Raw genomic sequence first — 22,826 nt, 5'->3', positions numbered from 1 at the left:
TTTCACATGGGTCTTTTACTACCACATGTGACTATGGGAATAATGAGGAGGTCACGCCTGATAAAAGACAGTATGCAAATTAACCAGGATTGCAGGGTTACCCAATAGGACCCTGCCAAACACCCTAGCAAAAATAGCAGTATTCCCCAGGAGGTCTCTCATCCATGTACAGGACAGGCTGAACCCTGCTTGGCTTCAGTGGGAAACCAGGAGAGAGCAGTCGAGTGACAGCTTTTTAAATTTACATTTAATAAACCAATATATTGTAACTGACTGAAAACCGCCCAGACTACGGGATCGACTGACCTCATGAAGTGATGTTCTATTGATAATGAGAGTGCGACCTCTTCTGTTAGTGCAGGAAACTAGGCTAGTGAAACAATAGCGTCCTCTAACGTCCGTTATTTGAATAAGTCCTATAAATTATATAAATTAACCCAAACAAAAGTGCACGTTGAAAACAGATACAGAATAAACATACTGCTTAAATAATAATAAAAAAAATCTATACATTTTGTGCATTGAGAGGCATATCACTTCATTAGCTCAGGTTTCTCACATTTTGTCATTCCGTCCTTCAACAAATATAATCGTCTGCGTAGCCAATATTTGCAATCAAATGAGTGTGCAGGCAGATATTTTGTGGCCACGAGCTCCATCATTTACTTGTGACAGCGAGGAGGAGCCCGGGCTGTTTATTCGTTCACGTCACTCTTTCTCTCATTCCCTTCTTCCTTCCTTCCTTCCTGCCGAACACAGAGAACCAGACCAGCAACAATTCAAACTAGAAAGCGACATTCAAATCTTCCAAAGTGTTTTCTACGTATACACCCGATTTTTGGAGCGTGGTAAGTTCGACAACGGTCCGTTCATTATTGCCATAGAAACAGAAAACGAAACTGATCGTGTAGCCCCTGTCCCAGCGAAACTCACCGATTTGTGCCTAACTGGCCTCAAAAAATAATGTGCACTCTGAACTGGATGCTGATATTTACATTTCCGCTTTTCATCTGACATCTACATAACGATTTGCACTCGTATTTCGGAGAGAGCGATTCTGTATGTGGGTCATTTTATAGAGCCAAAATGTCGCCTTTTCTCTTTACTTCCACACACATTCTCTCGTGGCACAAACAGATGGCGTCGGGAGGGGAATGGAGGGAGTGAAAAGAGCCGCATAAACGAAGAGAGCAGGCCACACTCATCACTTAGCCTAGCTCACTGTATGACCGGAGCAAAACTTAAGACAGGCCCATCCTCATGAGGTCTCGAGTTTCTTTTTTCAACTCTTTACGTCTCGATGGAGCTGTTGATGCTGAGTTTTAAGATGTAGCTAGCTAGCTGGCTAGTGAATTGGGATTTGTTGTAGTGTAGGTCCAAGGGTATTCGTTGCCATATTTAAGAATTGAGACTGAGAGAGAGTGAAAGAATACGGTCTCCGTTTTAATCACGGCGAGTGTTTGTCTACATCTCTGACCGAAGGTCAGGTGCATCATTGGCACATCACAGATCTCCAGATCAGCTGAAAGAGCAGCAGCATCACAGCTTGAACTTTTATGCATCAAGTGTTCATACTCGCTTTGAATGAGGCATGATGGTTAAATCTGACTTTTGAAGACCACATCCAAACATTTGTTGATTTATATGATTATGAAGTGGATGTTTTAAGTGATGGTCTTGAAATGATCGGCAAAGGCCAATAACTACACAGGTCTACTTAACGCCCGTTCATGCCAAGAACGGAAACTATAAAGAGATAACTATAACCAATTATACTACCACACGCAGCATAACGTGGTTTATTTTGAAGACAAACTATATTAGTAGAGTTACGTCGCGTACCGCTTTAAACGTGCCAGCTCTTTAAAGTTCAGTGGATTCTGATTGGCTGTCAGGGTGTTGTGTTGTGTTTTTATTATTCATCATATGGAAAAGTCGTTCTTAAAGTTATTGCAAAATTTGTCGTTTGTCCGTGCTGACAAAGTGCTGTTCACACTGTTATTGTTAGTACAGTTAGAGAATGTTTCATGTGCATAAAGCAGTTTAAAAGCCTGTCAAACAGCTGTTGAATGATTGAAAGCACATTGTATGTAAAGAAATTTGAGTTAATATTGTGAATATATGTTGATTTAATTTATGCTATTTGGTGTACTCTCGTTTGTCACAATTTAAATGTTTAGTAATTGAGTACTATGTGTATATCGGCCACTGGCTGTTCTGCTATTAGTTGTATCGGTCATTGAAAAACCCTCTACTAATTGTGTTTTTTCCATGTATACCGAAATTAACAGGTTTGTCGCATGGCATAACATCTAGGCCATCAGATATCAGCTTGCATTAGTTGTGAACCGCTTTTTAAAAAAATCTTAGTTCTTATAAAGACTAAGTCGACGAGAGGTGTGGGTTATCAGTTATGTTCTAGGGCAAGGAAGCATTTAATATTTTTAATGCTATAAAATCAAGCAACACCTGTTTCCCTCTATCACACATTCCTTATTGGCATAAACGGTTTATTTCAGGTATCTGTAGATGTAAATGATATTGGCGGTCCTTATTACAATTTTAACCTTGACAAATCTAACAGTCAGTCTTTATAATAGTAGCTCTACTTGAGATGCATTGGCTGGACAGATGGTCGTTAAATTCTTGCTTGTGTTTCTGCTTGCTTGATGTAATGCTCAGTTATCATTACTGTTGAGATTTTGACAATAACATGTTTATTTTATAACAGTAATGGGCATGATTTATAGATAATAATAAATGAATGCATTTGTACCCTATGTAATATTACACAGTGATGGAGCTTGAAATATGTCTGTACTATATTTGTGAAAAGTATAGATGCAGTTTAGATTATACTGTAATTACTGACTCTTTAAAGGCCTTGCCACATGGAATGACTTTAGTGATAGAATTTTCTTGCTTTGTTCTAATGTAAACCTTATCATCTAATGTGTCTATAGCACAGCATTAGGCTTGATTGACTTAGATGTTATTGTAAACAGTCCAGTGAATCATGCCACAATGTTCTTTATCTTGGTATTACTTCAGCTACCTGCTGTACCTTTGCTGCTGCACTCGGAAAACTATAAATGCAGTGAGCATCTCTCTCTGTGCGGCATATCACAAACAGCTTATGTTTGTATGTGGCCAGCATCTATATTAGTTGTACATTTGAGGCAACAAAGACAATTGGAGAGAAAGAATAGCACATTAATGATTTTTAAAACTTGTGCTTAGTGATACTGAAGTACTGATACAAGGTTTTTGTGCAGGTGCTAAGTAAATGTCGATGAAGTGTTCAGCAGATAAAGGAAAAGTTAATCTGTATGGTTGCTTGGTTTCACAAATGCACAGATTCTAAATTGTAACTTTTTTCCATCTTAGGCCACTAGTTTCCAATTGTAAAATAATGTGTTTGTTGTGAGTGTATCAGCCTGTACCTCTTTGTTGTTTAAAGTGTGTGTGAGCTCTCTAGTATATACAAGTTCAGAACAACTATCAGTCATGTTTGGCTCAATTATAATCTAATTCGGAGTTTGAAAATGTATAGTTTTGTCAGTTCCAGTGTTGCCATAGTTGCTGTTTTGACTTAGTAGGGTAGAAATGCAGCATCACATATGGGCTATGCTGCCTCATTCACATTCATGGATGCTGCATACTAGTTCATTAATCAAAGCCTTATCCACATTTGATATGCATCTTTTTCTTTCTTTTTCACTTCTTCCCTCTAATACCCCCACAACATACATTCAAACTGACTTAACTTTCCTTATTTTGGAGTTTTTCCTCCATCCTTCCTTTCTACTGTAATTCATTTTTTGTCCTTTCCCACTTCTCTCTTTCTGTATATTTCTCTCTTTCCTCCCTCCCCCTCTCTCTCTTTCTCCATCTCTCTCCCCTCCCTCTCCTGTTCTCTTTATCCCCTCCCCTCTCTCCCTCTATTGCTCTCTCACCATTTGCTCTCTCACAAAACCTCCCTCCCTCTCTCCCTCTGTCTGTCCTCACTGGTAAAGGCTTCTCTTCTCTTCTCCTCCCTCATCCCTCCATTTTCTCTTCTTTGATAATCCTTCTCTTTCTCAACCATTTTGTATGGAGGCATATCTACTAATCTTAAATCCCAAATCAGTACTTAATCAATAATTGCAAATTTATGTAATAAGGTGTAATTATATCCAACAGTTATGAATTAACTTTAATAACTTCTTAACAATGGGACCCATTCATGAAACACAAGCCGAATGAATTTGTGTGTGTATGAGTGGTTCATAAAACCATTCTTACCTAAATTGTGACTTCATCAGAATGACTTCATAAACAATTCACACAGATTTGTTCCCCTTGTTTCCATGACTGTGGATGCATATGCATTTCCATAATTATACAGTTATCTAGAGTTATTTACAGTTAATCAAGCTAAATAATGCAAACCGATAAGCTGTTACTATATAGCATAGGCTCTCATACATTATTGCTTATTTGTTAAAATATACAGCTTGTAATTAGTTATTTTGTCCAAACCAAGTTAAAACTGTGACATAATGAAAGTTGCAATTTATTTTTTATTTTGTATTGTGATGCATATCGAAAGAAAATTAATTTCCATTTCATGACTTTAATACATCACATGCATTGTATATTTCTTTTTAGTTTTGTTTTTGTTTGTGTGCCTATATGTATCTTTTTGGATCATGTAGACTGTATTTGTTCACCCTCACATGGGAAGTGTGGCATATGAATGTGAAGGCATTTGAAGAATAGTAAAAGCTTAAATGCATTACCAGCTTGACACAGTTTGAATAGATACTCATATGTAAGACCATAAATGCACATCACATAGTCTGTGCTGAACTCCCGTTTCTCAGCGCACAGGCCAAAAGGTCCTCTTCTGGCACAGACTCTCTCAGATGCATGTATGCTCGCTCGATCTCTGTTCTGCCTGGAGTATGGTGGTGAAGCGTTGTTTTTGCATATCGAACCTGTCACTTCCTTTTTTTCATCTACTTATGCGTTTCCATTATCTACTCCTTTTAATTTAATCTCAAATCAGTATTGTTCTATAGAATACATCTTGTGTATACCTTTTATCTGCTTTGTTGCAGCTTCCTTCTGTTCATCTTCTCTTGGTGTGCTTGCTGTGATGTACATGATTCCGTATATGTTTATGGCTGAGCTCATAATCTTTTCACAGCATGAATGTTTGTGTTTTCAAACATGTTTCGCAAGTGTATGCAAGAGAGAATTTCTGAGTGAGACAGTTGGAGAGAGTATCAGGAAGAAATGGAGAGAAAGAACGAACGAAATAAAGAAAATAAGAATGAAAAAGAGGGGGAGGGAGTGAGGGAAAAGAGCACTGTGTATGTGTGTATTCTTGCTTGCGCCAGAGAGAGAGAGAGACAGACTGAAAGAGAGAGAGGGGAGTGGGGGAGGGGAAATCAGAGAGAGAAAAAGAGTGAGAGAGGAAAAAGAGAGCACACATACACAGAGAACAGAGAGAGAGTGCAAGAAACACAGAGGAGAGTGTGTCTGTTCTGGTACTGAAAACATGTAATGTATGAAAGGGAGGGCAGCGGGTGAATTCGAACCTGTGACTCTGCGTCAGAATGAGATCTCTCAAACACCTGAAGCCACAGACCAAGAAAAATGTGGTGAGTTCCCCTTGCAACTGCTCCAGTGCCCTCTGAGGGCTCAGTTTGTTTAGCAGATTGTTTGTTTATGTGTGTGTGTTCACTAAACTGGATGGCCCAATTGAATGGCCTGATCAAATGGATTGGAATATTTTTTATGTATTTGATTGCATCTTGTTTTTGAATTGATGTTTTATTTGGAGTGATTATTATTTGCTCAGTTTCAAAATTCATCAGCTGCTTTCAGTCTTCTTTGTCTCTCTTACACACTAATCCTTCATTTTCCCTTTAATTTTTTCAATCTCTGTTTCTTTCTCATTCTCTCTCTCTTTCTTGCTTTCATTCACTCATCCAGCCACTCTCTGCCCCTCCTTTTCTCTTTCTTCTTCTCTTTCTGTAAACTCACTCACTCTCCCTTCTGTCCGTCTCTCTTCCTTTTCTTTTCCTCAGTCTGTACTGTATCTTCCCAGTCTTTTTAAAGATTATAGAAAAAACTGTTGTTCTTGAAAATGCCTACTGGCAGCACAATTATCATTACATTTTTTTTGTGTTACATTATTTGCATAACGCTTAAGCAGAGTTAAAATAATTTTAAGGTGTGGAATCGTCCTTAAAGAGGGTCACTGTCTGAGGCAATGTGGTTTTGTGTTGAGCGAGTGAGATGATAGGTTGTAAGTAAAAAACTGGACAGCGCTGACTGAGTTACCTTGTTTTAAACTGATAGTTTACCCAAAAATGAAAATTTGGTCATCATTTACCAACCCTCTTGTCATACCAACCCATTTGACTTTTTTGTGTGGAAAAATAAGAGGATATATATATATATATATATATATATATATATATATATATATATATATATATATATATATATATATATATATATATATATATATATATATATATATATATATATATATATATATATAATTTCTTTTTTTTTTTTTTTGTCGAAACATTTGAGGTTAGTGGCATCCACAACTGCTGGGTTACCAACATTCTTCAAAGTAGTACACGTTTGGAATGACATGAGTAAATAAAAACTGTGTATTGATTGAACCATTAGTGGCACCAAATAGTACTGCAGTCGTTTGTTTCCACAGGCAGATAGATATTGGTTTAGCCAGCTGTGGGAGACTGGCATGGGGTTACCTTTATAAACTAAGCCAGATGAGGGGAGTGTTTGCAACTTGTTTGAAAACAGTCAGTTTGGTTTGGTGCCACTAATGCAGATTGGTTCAGTGTTGCTCAAACAGTAACAATATCTTTACTTTTTAGGTTATTGACAATCATATAATCACAAAAGTACTAATATAGAAGTTTAAAGTTTGTATCCACATGCTGATGTTTATGATAACATCCGAAGATAAGTAGATCACCTATTGAAAGCAGATTTTTTTTTGTCTGTTCGTTTTGATTCCACTGTTGTATTTACATTAGACAAAAGTTTGCATCATTTACAGAAGTTGATCTGACAGGCTCTAACTTTCACATTGCATTGCACTGTAAACAAATATAGCTGCACACCGAGCTAATGTCATTATCTATTATATAGGTACCAATATGAGCATCACAAAAAATAGAAAAAAGGTTTTAATGCTTATTAAAACGTTTAATAATCAAAACATCAAATTCAATAAAAAAAAATGAAAACAGATTGACCACATCAGTAATGTTTCCATAGTGTTTTCCACTAGTCCATGCTATACGTGTTTGCAAATGATCTTTTACCTTGCACTTGAACAAGTAGTTTCGAACAAATAGACAAACTGATAATGTGGGCCTACTAAAGTAATTTGTGTTTGTATGTGTGCTTTACAGGAGGAGAAGACACAGCGGCTGGTCAGATGTTACTCTGAGGCCATGCACCAGCAGATGGACGTAGGGACACAGACAGACCCTGTGGTGGTCCTGTCGCTGGCCCAAGCTGCTGTGTTGGGACTCATCTCCCAGAACGAGATCTTTGGCGCCACCATCGCCCCCAACGGCTTTTACACCGGAGACCCCAAAGAGTCCCCTGCTCCGCCAGGTGAGAGAATAGACTACGAGTACGCCGACCAGCTTATAGGTGCCAACGGTGACTATCTTGGGGAGAATTTGGGCGAGGATGGGCACATGCACTCCAGCTGTGCTGAGAGAAGGTGGCAGGGTCAATCCGAGAACAGCAAACCCCCTATAGGGCACCAAGACATGGCATCGCACGTTAAAGGAGAAGCCGTTACCCCAGGTTTGCCCTCCTGCATTCACATGATGAACAACATGGTGCCCAGAGAAGGCATGCAAATGGTCGACCCCTCCAGCTACAGGGTCCTGCCCAAAGCCCAACCCAACAACTGCTGCTCCACCTGTGTCCGAGACCCCAAGAATACGCATCCTCCACCCGATCCACATTTACACCCTCATTCCCATGGCCACGCACCTCATGAGGTACCTTCACGCAACAGGGGCCAAACACATGAAAAAGGAGTAGATGAGGTAACTGAGGTCAGGGAAGATGGTAGAAATGGTATGGGGAAGGCAGGAACCGGTGGCGAGGAAATTAGCAGTTACTTTCAGCCAAGCGAGGCTGGCTATGAAGGTAGCGAGATGGAAGGAGTTGGAGACTTCGATGAGAACAATGAGGCGATGTTCTGGACAGAGCCAGTGGAAGAAGAGGCACCCCGTGGGCGCCGTATTGACCGACTGGACATCAACATCCAGATCAATGAGTCATACTGCGTGGACGTCGGCGAGGGCCTCAAGCGATGGAAGTGCCGCATGTGCGAGAAGTCGTACACCTCCAAATACAATCTGGTCACACACATTCTGGGCCACAATGGCATCAAGCCACATGCATGTCCACACTGTGGAAAACTCTTCAAGCAGCCCAGCCACCTACAGACACACCTGCTGACGCATCAGGGCACACGGCCACACAAGTGCACCGTGTGCAAGAAGGGCTTCACCCAGACCAGCCACCTGAAGCGGCACATGCTGCAGCACACCGACGTTAAGCCCTACAGTTGCCGTTTTTGTCGCCGTGGTTTTGCATACCCTAGTGAACTCCGTGCTCATGAAGTAAAGCATGAACGAGGTCGGTGCCATGTTTGCTCGCAGTGCGGAATGGAGTTTCCCACCTACGCCCACCTGAAGCGTCATCAGGTGAGCCACCAAGGACCTTCCACCTTCCAATGTAGCCAGTGCAACAAGTCTTTTGCCTACCGCAGCCAGCTGCAGAATCACCTGCTGAAGCACCAAACACAGCGCTCCTTCTCCTGCAGTCAGTGTGGCCTGCAGTTTCTTCAGCTGCATCAGCTACGCCAACACTCCCTCACACACAAGACAAACAAGCCTCAGGCCCGTGCTACTAAGGTACAGAAAGCAATAGTGTGCTTTTGGATAACTATGTATGTTTGCTGTTTGCTATGGTGAGGTCATGTCCTACATGAATAATGAGTCTTAGCTAAATTTGTTTTATTTCAGTACATTATCAACCAATGCTACATAATTCTGTCTGTTTAGTAACGTAAAGCAGTGTTTTCAGTAGGTTTTTTGGGGCTCCTGTACAGTTTATTGCATTGGGTTTGAGTTTACTTAATTGCAAACTCAACCAATGATTCTAATTAATTGGTTTTAACACTTTGAACTCTGTTGTCTAACATTTTTCATCTTAGCTGCAGATTCCAAAGGAAAGGCCTCCTTCTTCATTCTCATCCCTCCCTTTTCTTTCTTCTCATTTTCACTCACAGCCATTTTCATGTGAACAGTGTTCATAGTAGCAGAAGATCTATGTATGTAGCCTGCATTAGTATCTTAAAATACAATGCAATATAGTATTTCAGCCAATAACATATTTCATAGACATGCTAATTGAGACTAATTATCTACTGCTGGGGTAAAATTCTAAATTTTTTGTACAGTTGTACAGTTTATTTGCTTGTTTTTGCTTGTTATTAACAGGGAATAAAGGGGTTTAAGTGTGATGTATGTGCCAGAGAGTTTACATTGTCTGCAAACCTGAAGAGACACATGTTAATCCACGCCAGTGTCCGGCCATTCCAGTGTCATGTGTGCTTCAAATCTTTTGTCCAGAAACAGACCCTCAAAACTCACATGATCGTACACCTGCCTGTGAAACCCTTCAAGTGCAAGGTAAAACATCAAACATTTATCACACATTTCCATGTGACACTTTCTCCATCTGGTTTGTAAAGCTCTTTTGATTTTTGGATTTGACAGGTGTGTGGAAAAACATTTAATCGAATGTACAACCTTCTGGGCCACATGCACCTCCATGCAGGCAGTAAACCCTTCAAATGTGCATATTGCTCAAGTAAATTTAACCTGAAGGGAAATCTTAGCAGACACATGAAGGTCAAACATGGAATGGACGTCTCTCCAGATGGACAAGGTGAGAAGAACCCAACAGTATCTGATTATCATCCTCTGGCTTGGCAGTAAAACCTTATAATCGTATGCCCTTTATAGTATTTTATTTTGATGTTTAATATAGATGGCCCGCCAGACATGGAGCCCCATGAGGACTATGAGGATGAGAACTTCAATTTTACAACACCAGAGAATATGGAAAATAATGATGCGCCAAACCTAACTAAGCTCTCCGAGGTGGCCATCCAGGAACTTGACTATTATAACTTTGGGAAGGATGTGGGAAACTACAGTACAGGATAAAAAAAAAAGTCTGAATTACAAGTAACAAATGGCCTGTGCTGGCACTTATCAACCATGAGGTGATTGAGATGTTCCTCTTTGAGAACCACTGCTACCCTTTTTGAAGTTGTTAATGAGCAGGTAGATGGAGGCCATCTTGACCTCCTGGGGTTGATTTAATGAGGTAGCCACTCCAGTTCTGTCTCTAATAAAAAGGGACTGGTAGTTTTGCGAAGAGTCCTTTGACTCCATCCAGCTCGAACAAACATAACGCTGTATTTTTAGTATGTTGTGAATCACATGGTTACATTAATAACCAAAACATTAGCAGCATAAAATGCTGGTGCATACACATAGTCTTGTGTAACGTAATACACACTGTCCTCCAAATATAACTTTGTTTGGGAATAGCAGGTGCATGCAGCCTTGTGGCCTTCATCTGTGTGGTACCTCAAAGCAGTCTATTTACTTATTTTCATTTACATTGCCTTTACTTACAGCAGCTCATATAAACACAAACTCCTAGCATAAAACAAAAAACATGTAAAGCCTATGTAAATGGTTGGATATCTGCATGAGTAGATAGGCTTGTGTGGGTAAAAAAAAAAAACAAGGAATAAAGAGTGAGCGTGTGCCTGGGCCGTGTACCAAAGCTACTGGAGCAGGACCATATGCTGCCCATTCCTGAACACCACTATTGTTATTAGAACTAAACTTGATCAACAGTTTGGTTTAACAACCTCTTGAGTGGAGAATTACGGTTCCATTATATTGATTTGCTATTTATTTTGCACTTTGAAAAAGCCAATTAATTACTTCTGATGAGCCTCTTTCATCACTGAATGTTTGAGTTCTGGTATAACTAAAAGAGATAAGATCTGTGTCCCATTCGTAGTAAGCGGTTTCTCAAGACAACTCTGTAGATTCTTAAATAAACTTGTTTTTTTTTTTTAAGTTGTTTTTGTAAGTATATGTACTGAAATGAATGACAATGTGCTCAGCTGACTGTACTACAGTATAAACTTGGTTTGTGAGTGAATTCAGGATGAGCATGTGTTATAAAATACAGGTACAAATCACAATCTAGGTTCAGTTACTTTATCAAGTGGCATTATTTGGAAGAATAAGATTATTCGAGAGTTTATATCATCTTTATTATAACATGTTACAGGAACAAAAACAAACAGCATATTTTATATAAAACAAGAGTAAAAGCAAATGATTTTTGGTGTACAGAAAGGAAAAAGAGGGACTCAAATCAACAAATGGGTAAAAAAAAAAATATATATATATATATTTTAGTTGATAGAGTCAGTAAATATGTGCAGCCTCCCACTTGAATTTCCTCCAAGCAGAATGTTCCTGTTTGGGTGGAATGCTGTGATGGAGCACACTGTGGTCAGGTGGTCCATGTTTCTAAAAGTGTGAAGAAGGCGGCCACTCTCGTGAAATACCTGAATTCGGCGAGGCCTGTCCACACTACCAATCACAAAACATTCTTGCTGCTTTGGATCCCACACTGCACTTAGTTTGGACAACCACCGACCTGTCTGCATGTTGTGCCTGCATACAAGTAATTTAGCAGGCTGTTACAATGGGCACCTCGAATAAAGAAAATAAAAATAGTTCAACAAAAACTTTTGCTAAGGGCCAGATGTGCATAAATTCATCAATTCAAATTTGCTGAATAATCTAGAAATCTGGTCATAATAAAATGAAGAAATTATATATGCATTAATCACCAGTAGTAATATTTTTGTGGAAAGGAATACATTTTTCATTATTCTTTAATAAATACAAACTTCAAAAGAACTGATGTCATGATAAAAGATGATTTTTACATAACACCCAAACTTACGTAATCGATTTTAGTACAGGAGTCCTGCCATTAATTTGGGAAGTGTCGAATACCCTGAAAAAAAAAAATTAACAAAAAGGCAAATAAATACATTTGCAATACATTTCCAAATCTTCAGGCTCCAGCATCCCATGACCTTACAGAAGATAAGCAGTTTGGACAGTGGATGGCATTTCAAACTCTAGTAAGATATTTATTAAGTTTTAGTAGTTAAAGGTGCTGAATGTAGGATTGACACTGAGTGGTTGAACTTGGTATTGCAGTACAAATTCAAAATACTGGAGAGGTTTTTTTTTTTCATCCAGCCCCTTCACCTCAGACTCAGGTTGCCAGATTGACGATACCAACAGGAACATAATGCATTTGACAATTAATGAAATTAAATACGCTGTGTTTTCTGCCAACTGGCAACCCGGGGTGCTGGAATACAATTAGGTAAACTGGCAGAGGGCGGGTTTCACAAAACAGAAACTGACATTCCGGCCCGGAACAGACATTTTCAAAGGAGAATAACTGACTGTAGCATGCTATAGTAGAGTCAAAAACTTACATACAGCACCTTTAATAAATAAAAAAAAAGCCAATTCAACCTATTTTGGCCTAAATTATGGGTGTTGCCATAATGCTCTTGACACCCTCTACTGGTACATTTTCAAGAGAAAATATAGGAATATCCAAGATTTAATATGAGCACTTTAGCAGTGATACTTGCGATCTCTGAGCACCTGATCTTGTCGTCCATACAAGTGGTCAGAACTCTGTTGCCTGCGAGTGGAGAGAAAAAGGCACTGGATACGCTGCGGCTGTGACCGTTGAGTTCACCAACTGTTTTATTGTTTCTTCTTTTCAGATGGCGCAAGTCATATATGTTTACAAAACTAAAAGAATTTGTAAAAAAACACACACACAATATCATTCAGTCTGCAGGATATGTAGTCATTTACTCTGCAACTTGTGAAAATTTATTCATGAAAATGTACGTTTTTTTCCCAAACATTATTCTAGTATAGAAATATTATGAAATACCTTTTCTCTGCCACTACAAAGTAATGCTGTTGCACAGGATGGACATGAACACAGCGCAGCGGATTTGCAGCCATGGTATACAGAGATTCATGTAACTTCCTGCAATCACATGTGTTCTTTATTAATTATGATGAAAATAAATATATTTCTGTGGTTTATTTAGCCTCAGCATTTGTGTTGACATTTTGGTCTTACTCAGGAGTTCTACGATCAACGACGGCAACATCCCCATTCCATAGTCCGAGTAGTAAAGTGGAGCAGTTGGTCGTCAAAAAGTCAAAACTTTTCAGGCCAGAGGGTGAGCGATACACCTGAGTACAGAACAGAGGGGTTATTTGTAAAGTGTTGAAGGTTGTACTTAAGATGGTGAAAAGAAACAAGATCAAAACAGAAATATTTGATGGTAAGAGGGTGTTAAGTAATACAATTAATGTTTTTTTTAATTACTTTTTAAAAATACTTCTATTACATTTATAAAAATACCTATTTTGTTACTTTTATTTTTTCATTCTTGTAGTCAATGTCATATTTGTCATTAATACACTACCATTTAAAAGGTTTTGTTTCAAAAAAAATTTCATTTTTGAAAGAAATCTCTCTTGCTCACCAAGTGCTCAGGTAATATTTCTTCTTATAAATGCTGCTGTTTAATATTTTTGTGGAAACAGTAATACCCTTTTTTTCAGGATTCTTTGATGAAAAGAAAATGTACAAAAGAACAGCATTTATTTTACATACAAATCTTTTAAAATGCCCTTTCTGTAATTTTTAGTCAATTTAAAGCATTCTTGCTGAATAAAAGTATTTATTTTCAAAATTAATAAATAAATACTGACCCAAAACTTTCGACCGGCTGTGTATATTCACAGGCAATTTAAAAGTTTCAGTTAGATTAAAACAACTGATCTTTAATGTCCTTGTCCAGATTGAATACACATTGATCAGACTACATTTGGTCTCTAGATTGTGTGCTTGCTCTGAAAGACAGAGGTAATGTGCAACATGTATTTAATCCTTGAAATATTAAATTGTGCATTTTTTCATGTTTATGTGATAAAGACAGTAGCTTCCGAAATGAGTACATAACATGATAAACATGCATAACTAATGTTTCACCTCATCAAACACTGCTTTCTCCAGGTCCATGCTGCGTGCAGAGCCATCAAAGCTTACTGTTATAAGGTTGCAAGGGTGAGATGAGAAGGCCATGCTGGTAACTGCACGAGAGTGGGGCTCAAAGTAGATTACACCATCATCACCCCATTCTGCATCCTGAGGGAAACACAGTTAGTATTGTACATTATTACAAGCAAAGCGGAGAACATCTGGAATAGCCATTAGTCTCTATATTACATTGCCACTTTCATAAACATCTCTACTTTTTAATCACAACAGTCCACTGTTATCTCACCGGCTTCCAGAGTCCCACGTGGCCCGACTTGTCTCCTGCTGCCATGAGCAAGCTGGATGAAGAGGGGTGAAATGCTGCAGAACAGATTCGCTCTTTCACAACTTTCACCACACAACCATCATTGATGGATAAGTTCTGCAGCATTTGTTGGTACCTGAAAACAAATTTGTTGACATATATGCAATATATAACACAGTCTCATCACACAAATAAGAAAAATGACTACTAATTAGTACAAGATGAAACCTTATCTGAAACTGATAAAAGAGACACCAAAATGACACGTGTAAGTAAACTCTCTTTATGACATGTTACTCACGATTTCAAATCTGACATTCCTGTTTCTTGTTGTAATGGGACCTAGAGAAGACATCAAACAGTTTCGGGTTATGCACAGGGTTTTTGGAATATGACCAATTCCTGATAAATACAGGTATGGGTCGGCGATCTGTCAATTTCATATCGTGATCATCTCGAAGATGTCTACAATCTACTTTAAGCGATTGCGAACCATAGAGATTATGATATTTTATGTCCTCGTAATAATGTTAAAACTAACGCAATGGATGCCTATTACATGACTGTGGCTGGTCAAATTATATCACGTCTCTATCATGTGTCTTTCATGTGTGGTGACGTACTTATTAAAAAAACAAAACAAAAAAAAATGAGTATTTACATAAAGACTCAAAATTGGGAAGATCTTGATTCAGATCGTGGATCCTGATTTTGTGTGACAAGATCGTGATATGATATTTTGGGAAGATCGCCCACCCCTAAATACAGGAATGTTTTTGTGCATGTAGACACTGACCTCATTCCAGAGATGAATCAAATCTTCAGGCAGCCTGACATGTTCGTCCAGGTTGATTGGATCAAGTGCTATTGGTCCTGGGGCTTTTCTTACTTTTTCTTCCTGAAATAAGACATTTAATTAATTTCAGATTAAATATTTTTCAAAGGGTTTTGTCAAAATTGTGTTTAAGTTCAACATTAACACTTCAGATGCATATCAGTAACTTACAGGCTCTCTGACTGCAGAAGAAGTCATTTCTAGAATGGTGGCTTTCTGAGGACCCTTGTTCTGTAACCGCAGTGACTTGCGAACAGGGAGCATCTCTGGTTCTGTCTTTTCCCTAAAATAATTTACTTTAGTTAGATAGTGAGACAGAGGGGAGTTTAACCTTTGACCATTAAGAGCACTTAAAAATAATATCATTAAATGTATTCTATTAAATGTAAATACATAAAATTACTCATATGTGACCCTGGACCGCAAAACCAGTCTTAAGTATCAATTTTTCTCAAAAAAATCTAAATACTGAGAAAATCGCCTTTGAAGTTGTTCAAATGAATTCTTAGCAATACATATTACTAATCAAAAATTACAATTGGATACATATAAGATAGGAAATTGACTAAATATCTTCATGGAACATGATCTTTACTAAATATCCGAATTATTTTTGGCATAAAAGAAAAATTGATAATTTTGACCCTTACGATGTTTTTTTGGCTATTGCTAAAAATATACCCCAATGACTTAAGACTGGTTTTGTGAACCAGGTTAACACATTATTTATTAATTGTATACATTTTCTGAATTCTAAATAGTTTCTATTAAAGTTACCTTTTCAGGCCTTTCGGAGTAGGTTTTGGCTTGGGTCTCAGAGCTTCAGAAATCTGCAGTACCAATGAACAATCAATTACAGTCGTGAAGTCAAGCAAGTTTCATGTGGAAAAACAGCTAAAAGACAAAGATGAAAAAAGGTAAGTAAAAAACTAAAAGATTACTCTCCTGCCTCACTGCAAAGTTTTACCTGAGGTAACTTAAGGGAACTGAGGAAGGCCTGGTTCTGTCTGATATTCTCCAGTCGCTCCAGCTCATATTTAGACAAACCCCCACGGTAACCCTGTTAAAGATAAGACAAAGAAAAGGTGGATTCTGCCATTCAGGTGGACCGTCAGCATTTGATGCGGTGTTTGTACTTACGTGTAGAGATTCCAAATCATGCTTTATTTGTGTCTCTTTAATATTTACTTCTTCCACATGGTCATTTTTCTGAAGAAAAATGTTAGTCAATACACAAATTCATAAATATAGTAAGCACTAAAACGTTCCATAGGGGATGTCGTTTCACCTCAGACATAAATGTCAGACATTTTGGGGGCAAAATTTGTTTCTTTTCTTGGTTTTGTTTTTCTGTGATCCTCCGGGACGTCCGACGCACGGGTCCATCCATTCCAGTTTCCTGAGGAGGTGTCCTTTCCTAATAATGACAAGTTATGGATTTAAAAAAAATTATTTCTGAGCGCTGTGTCCGGCAGGGTGCGCTATAATCACTGCTTTGAGGCAAGCAGTTTCTTTGAAAATTTACTAAACTTACGTATTTTAACGAGCAAACATAGAACCTCTACAATGCTGACCGAATCGGTTTTTATTCGACGGTTAACGTATCATGAAATTAATTTGATTTTTTTTTCAAAGAAATAAAGTTCTTCGCAGTCGTTCTGTGATCCGATCTTAAATCAAGATAGCAGTTCTCATCTCGTCTTCAGGAAAGACAACATGTAGTTGAATTTGGCAATAATAGCGGACATAAGCAAGTGTAAGGCCATACGTGTGAATCACTTCAAAGTCCGTACAATGCAATATATAAACTATCCATTGATATGAGCTTGTGCAGGTAGTGTCAAGATTCGTTTGACATACTGAGCACGTGTTGTATTTCAAGTGTGCAAATGAGAAAATAAGGAGCGAACGTCGAGCTTACCTGTAAAAGTTGTATCTTCTTTAAACTTGTATCACTTTTATCGGCATCCATGTCTATGCAGGTCAGGTTATTCAACACACTTCCTTAAACATGCTGTTATGAAAACTCCCGCGCTACTGATCCATTTTGTAACTGTCCCCGCCCACTTTTTGTTATGACACCAAAAGAGTGAACGTTGATTTGCTAATCTCTGAAGACCTTATTTAATATTCATTATTTGGGTGGTCTTTTAAGGTGCACTCGTGACGTTTCATGTTTGGGTAATAATGTAAATCCTTAATAATAATATCTTATAATATTTGGTAATATCTTAACCAGTGCACGTGGCGTACAGTCAACGAACACGGGGTTGATTTGATTTAATTGATTTGAAATTTAATCAATTATCAATTATCTTACTATTATTTTATTCTTTGAACTAAATCACTTCTAACGACTTTAATAACCCTTAAATGTCTTGTGTGTCTTGGCGATTTCATTTAAGAAGTTGTGGCGTGAAAATGAGTAAAATGGCGTAATTTCTGAGAAAAAAGTTTTTTTCTGCATATTACTCAACTCAGACACTGAATAGGCTATTTGATTACTTAAATCGTAGCAATGACTCACGAATAAATAAATATATAAATTGATAATATAAACAATGTTCATATTAATACATTGTAAATAAAGAAATACAACTTAAATGTATCTAAAAGTAAACTGTATTTTTTTAACCAATCACAAACATTTTCCTGTTGCATTCAGAGTTCAAAACAGCATACTAATTTACACATTAATCGTCCTTTCCATAGACGTTGACTAAATGAGTGTTTTTTTTTTTTTTGCGCATTTAAATATAGGCATTACATTAGGATATCAGATGATCTGCACTACATATAGAAATGTATTCATTGTTGCTATACAGTACATAGCCTACAGGAGACAACTGAATAAGTATTTTTTAAAAATTAATAATGCCAATTTGTTATCATTACTTATTACATTTGTGAATTAAAAAATTAATAATACACACATTCGTATCAATGTAGTGATACATGATCTACTGTACATAAACCTACCCTAATTCACTGTAGGTTTCATATATAGGCTACAGGAGATTGATTGATATATACATTGTTGTGAATTTATGAATAAAAAATTACATTCAGATATCAACCATATTTAGTCCATCAGACATACAGTATAATCATGTGGGCCATCAATGAAGTATTAATTTAATATTTATTTATGCTTTAGTATTCACTATTGGTTGTCATACAGCTACAAAACATAGCTTTTTATGAAGACAAACACAATTCACCCCTTTCTAAAATTCCAAGGGTCATTTAGCCATGGGAGAAGGAACTAGGATGACTCGCTTGCTGCTTTTCTTTAATGATTGTTCAATCCTCTTGTCAAAATGCTCCGGCCAACTAATAAAAAAAGGAAAAGTTGCATATTTGTAGAAAAAAAATATGAGTGAATAATTGCAGGATGTTAGACTGTGTTATCCTTATCCTTTCTGTGACTATTTTCCACAAAAGCAAGGGCACAGATAATGGACTACCAAAGAATTGAGATTGATCACACACTCAAAGTGGCAAAGTATCATTTCACATGTTTAGCTTTTAACAACAAAATGAAAATTGTCTCTTATAATAACCACAAAAAACGTCATTTTTTTATAGCAGTGGTCTCACATTAAGGCTAAACCATTTGAGATCAAAAACGATGTGAATCTGATGTCATGCAGAGTACAGCTAATACATGAGACCTGCCTCTGGAAAAAGTACATTCATGATGAATTTGATCTGGTCACTGTGGGTGTGCTGTCCAGAACTAAAGTCAGGTGAGAGTGGATTACATCAATCTGCTCCTGATCTTCACTGTATACAGGCACTGTCTTGGCAGAATCCTGGGAAAATGTGTAAAGAAACTTTGAATTATTTTGGCCACTGCCTTGCTTTTCAAAGGTAAGAAAAAAAAGTACTGCCCCCCCCTCATAGGACAACGCTAGTTACTGACAATAAACAGGCAGATTCATAATTAAAATGTTTTAATTTCATTTAAATCATTCAAATGTAGGTTATCAAAAATATAAATGTGAGTATTGCCATGTGGAAAGTTTACTGAGGTGAAAACAATGGCATGGCATGATTGATTGATGCCTTATGACTATGATGACGATTTATTGAATTTCTCATTTTGCTGTGTTGCTTTAGTTGGATCAGTTATTTCCACTGGCAAGGAAGGGACTTCAAGAATGGTACAACAAACTGAGATGTCCAGAAACTGGTACACATACCCCTCTGTCTCAAACTGCTCAACAATACATAGACACCACCACTCCATATTTGCAGGAATATCAATTTAACAGAAAATAAAAATGTTACAGGATTAGTATTCAGTTCTTATTCTTAGAACTCAATAACCAGCAATAAAGTACAACAACTTTATAGCAATCTTTTAATGAAGAAAATAGAAAAGTTCACCTGAGGGACATTGAATGGAGTGTTCAGCATGGTGTAGAGGACATACTGTCGACATTATATGCCTTAAGAATGTGGCAATCATCTCTTAGCTTTAGACATAAAGATGTCTCTGTGCTGGTCATTTTCAAAAACAAGCGTTTGATTACAATATAAGTAGTCTAGAAGAAGGATCTCTCTCAATAGTGGCTTTAGTACCTATAGGGATGTAAAAGCAATGGTTGTGGCCAGGGAGTATAGATAGTATTATGACAATTCACTTCACATATGCATTATCTTTGCCTTATGATATTGGGGTAAAATCACCCTCCACAAAACCAGCAAAAAAGAACAATCCCTCCAACGCACAAAGTTTAATAATTACTATATTCTTATGTGCTACACCATGTATAATCTTTGACGTAACAGATAATAGTCTGGGCTGTTGGATTGTGTTCATGCAGGGAACATCCTAAACACACAAATAACACCAATAAAGGATACTTTTTATTTTACTTCTGACTTTTGGTAGATGTCAAATAATACATGCAAGTTGGCAGTGTATATGTCTTTGCCCTGTGAGAGTAAAATAAAAGTTAAACAGACTACCACTTGCCATTCATATATGAAATGAATAAACCGACAACAACAACAACAACAACAAGTCAAGTCAAGTCAAGTCTGCTTTATTGTCAATTTCCACATGTACAGTACATACATACAGAGAATCTAAATTGCGTTACTCTCAGACCCTAATGATCTGCTCAGCTGCTCTCACTATGCGTTGCAGAGTCTTTCGGCAGGACGCGTTGCAGGCGCCATACTACACAGTGATGCAGCTCATCAGGATGCTCTCGATGGTGCCTCTGTAGAAGGTGTACATGATGGGGGCCGGGGCTCTGGCTCCTCAGTTTGCGGAGGAAGTAGAGAGGCTGTTGTGATTTCTTGGCCAGTGCTGCGGTGTTTTCAGTCCAGGAGAGGTCCTCTGTGATGTGCACACCCAGGAACTTGGTGCTGCTCACTCTCTCCACAGTCGCACCACTGATGGTCAGAGGAAACGTGCTGAGTGTGTGCTCTCCTGAAGTCTACAACCATCTCCTTCGTCTTCTCCACGTTCAGAGAGAGATTGTTGTCACTGCACCACTTGGCCAGGCGGCTCACCTCACTCCTGTAGTTTGTCTCATCTTTGTTGCTAATGAGACCCACCACAGTAGTGTCATCTGCAAACTTAATAAAGAGGTTGGAATTGTGTGAAGGTGTGCAGCCGTGTGTCAACAGAGTGAAGAGGAGGGGGCTCAGCACACATCCTTGGGGGGCCCCAGTGTTCAGTGTGATGGTGCTGGATGTGTTGCTGCCAACCCGTACTGCCTGAGGTCTTCCAGTCAGAAAGTCCAACAGCCAGTTGCACAGCGAAGTGTTGAGCTCCAGCTGAATCAGTTTGTAAATAAGCTGTTGAGGGATGATTGTGTTGAATGCTGAACTGAAGTCTATGAACAGCATTCTGACATATGAGTCCTTTTTGTCCAGATGTGTGAGTGCTGAGTGGAGGGTAGTGAAGATGGCATCATCGGTCGACCGGAACTGGAATGATGGTGGTAGTTTTGAAACATGTTGGAAAACAACAGCCTGACTCAGTGAGATGTTGAAAATGTCTGTGAAGACATCAGTGAGTTCTGCTGCACAGTCTTTCAGTACACGCCCAGGGATGTTGTCAGGACCCGGAGCTTTGCGTGCATTGATCCTGCTGAAGGATCTCCTCACGCTGTCTGAGGTCAGCGTCATCACCTGGTCCTCAGGCCCACCTCATCTCCAGCTCTGAAGGCAGCGTTCCGTGTCTTCAGGAGTCTGTAGACCTCCCCTGTCATCCATGGCTTCTGGTTGGCCCGGACATAATGGTTTTTTTGACCGTTACATCATCAATACACTTGTTGATGTAGGCAGTGACAGTTTCTGAGTACTCCTGGAGGTCAGTGGTGTTATTGCACGTGGCAGCCTGCTTAAACATGTCCCAGTCAGTTGTGTCGAAGCAGTCTTGAAGAACCTCTGATGATCCTTCTGGCCACACTTTAATCTGTTTGTAAACTGGTTTGGCAACTTTAATGAGTGGTCTGTATGCAGGCATTAGCATGACTGTGATGTGGTCTGAGGCTCCGAGGTGGGGGAGGGCTTCGTAAGCTCCTCTCTGTGTGGTGTAAACAAAGTCCAAAATGTTATTACCTCGTGTTGGAAAGTTAATGTGTTGGTGTATTTTTGGAAACACACTCTTTAGGTCAGCATGGTTGAAATCCCCAGCTATGATGAGAAAAGCATCGGGGTGTGCTGTCTGCTGCTCACTGATGTGCTGGTACAGTTCATTTAGTGCATCGTTCCTGTTGCTGATGTTGTTGAACGGGGGAATGTACACCGAAATGAGCAGTATATTCCCTCGGCAGATAGAACGGCCGGCACTTAATAATCATAAACTCCATCAGGTGAGCAGTGTTTACAGATCACAACAGTATCGCGGCACCATGCGTCATTGATGTAAACACAATACCCGCCGTCGCAGGAGGGAGCTCTGTCCGCTCGATAGCACGTCAGCTGGTCGAGCTGAATAGCGCCATCTGAAACGCTGTTGCTGAGCCATGTTTCCGTGACCACAAAAACACAGCAGTCTCTTACAGTCCTCTGAGTTGAATGTAGTAATCGAATGTAGTCCAGTTTATTGTCCAACTGTTCCGCATGCACGGAGTTTAACTGTAAAAATGTGATTCTGCCGACATCGACTAGAAACTCGCGACTGTATTTGCACTTACAGACAGGTAGACACGATGACGACGTACAAGAACACTGCGACTCACAAGACAAAAAACATGAAAACACCGTTCTGTTGGGACAGAGAGAAGTTGCTGCGTGTGGTCGCGCTGCCACCTTGGTTCCATATTTACAAACAGCTGATATAAAATAATGTAAAAAAGATAGATGATTCATAGATGAGTTTCATGCAGTCATTTCCAATCTGCAAGAGATAACACAAAAGTCTAAGTTTTTTTT

The 22,826-nt window shown here is 38.7% G+C and overlaps 2 protein-coding genes across 3 annotated transcripts; one reads left to right on the top strand and one right to left on the bottom strand.

Moving 5' to 3' along the window:
- The first annotated feature begins 659 nt into the window (after positions 1-659).
- On the top strand, positions 660-10,780 carry LOC132105192 (zinc finger protein 710-like). Of its 2 annotated transcripts, none has more exons than XM_059510431.1 (5): positions 660-848; positions 7,449-8,978; positions 9,567-9,758; positions 9,846-10,017; positions 10,120-10,780. In XM_059510431.1, exons 2-5 carry the CDS (start codon positions 7,491-7,493, stop codon positions 10,296-10,298), a joined length of 2,031 nt encoding a protein of 676 aa, XP_059366414.1. In that variant the 5' UTR covers positions 660-848; positions 7,449-7,490; the 3' UTR covers positions 10,299-10,780. The 2 variants fall into 2 exon arrangements, with proteins under 2 accessions (XP_059366414.1, XP_059366413.1); XM_059510430.1 differs by lacking the exon at positions 660-848 and adding an exon at positions 4,860-5,648.
- Positions 10,781-11,406: 626 nt separating this feature from the next.
- On the bottom strand, positions 11,407-17,503 carry LOC132105176 (WD repeat-containing protein 76-like). The gene is made up of 15 exons (XM_059510429.1): positions 17,347-17,503; positions 16,714-16,842; positions 16,566-16,634; positions 16,393-16,485; positions 16,203-16,255; positions 15,597-15,708; positions 15,387-15,488; positions 14,892-14,932; positions 14,573-14,726; positions 14,278-14,433; positions 13,357-13,472; positions 13,162-13,260; positions 12,861-13,013; positions 12,136-12,189; positions 11,407-11,840 (listed from the first exon to the last, which is right to left on the bottom strand). The coding sequence occupies exons 1-15, from the start codon at positions 17,395-17,397 to the stop codon at positions 11,576-11,578; spliced, it is 1,647 nt and encodes a 548-aa protein (XP_059366412.1). The 5' UTR covers positions 17,398-17,503; the 3' UTR covers positions 11,407-11,575.
- Between the last annotated feature and the right edge of the window lie 5,323 nt (positions 17,504-22,826).

Source organism: Carassius carassius, chromosome 2 (genome assembly GCF_963082965.1).
Source record: "Carassius carassius chromosome 2, fCarCar2.1, whole genome shotgun sequence".
Taxonomy (NCBI): Eukaryota; Metazoa; Chordata; class Actinopteri; order Cypriniformes; family Cyprinidae; genus Carassius; species Carassius carassius.
Note: the sequence above shows the minus strand (reverse complement) of the source record. Positions and strands in the feature narration are given on the sequence as shown.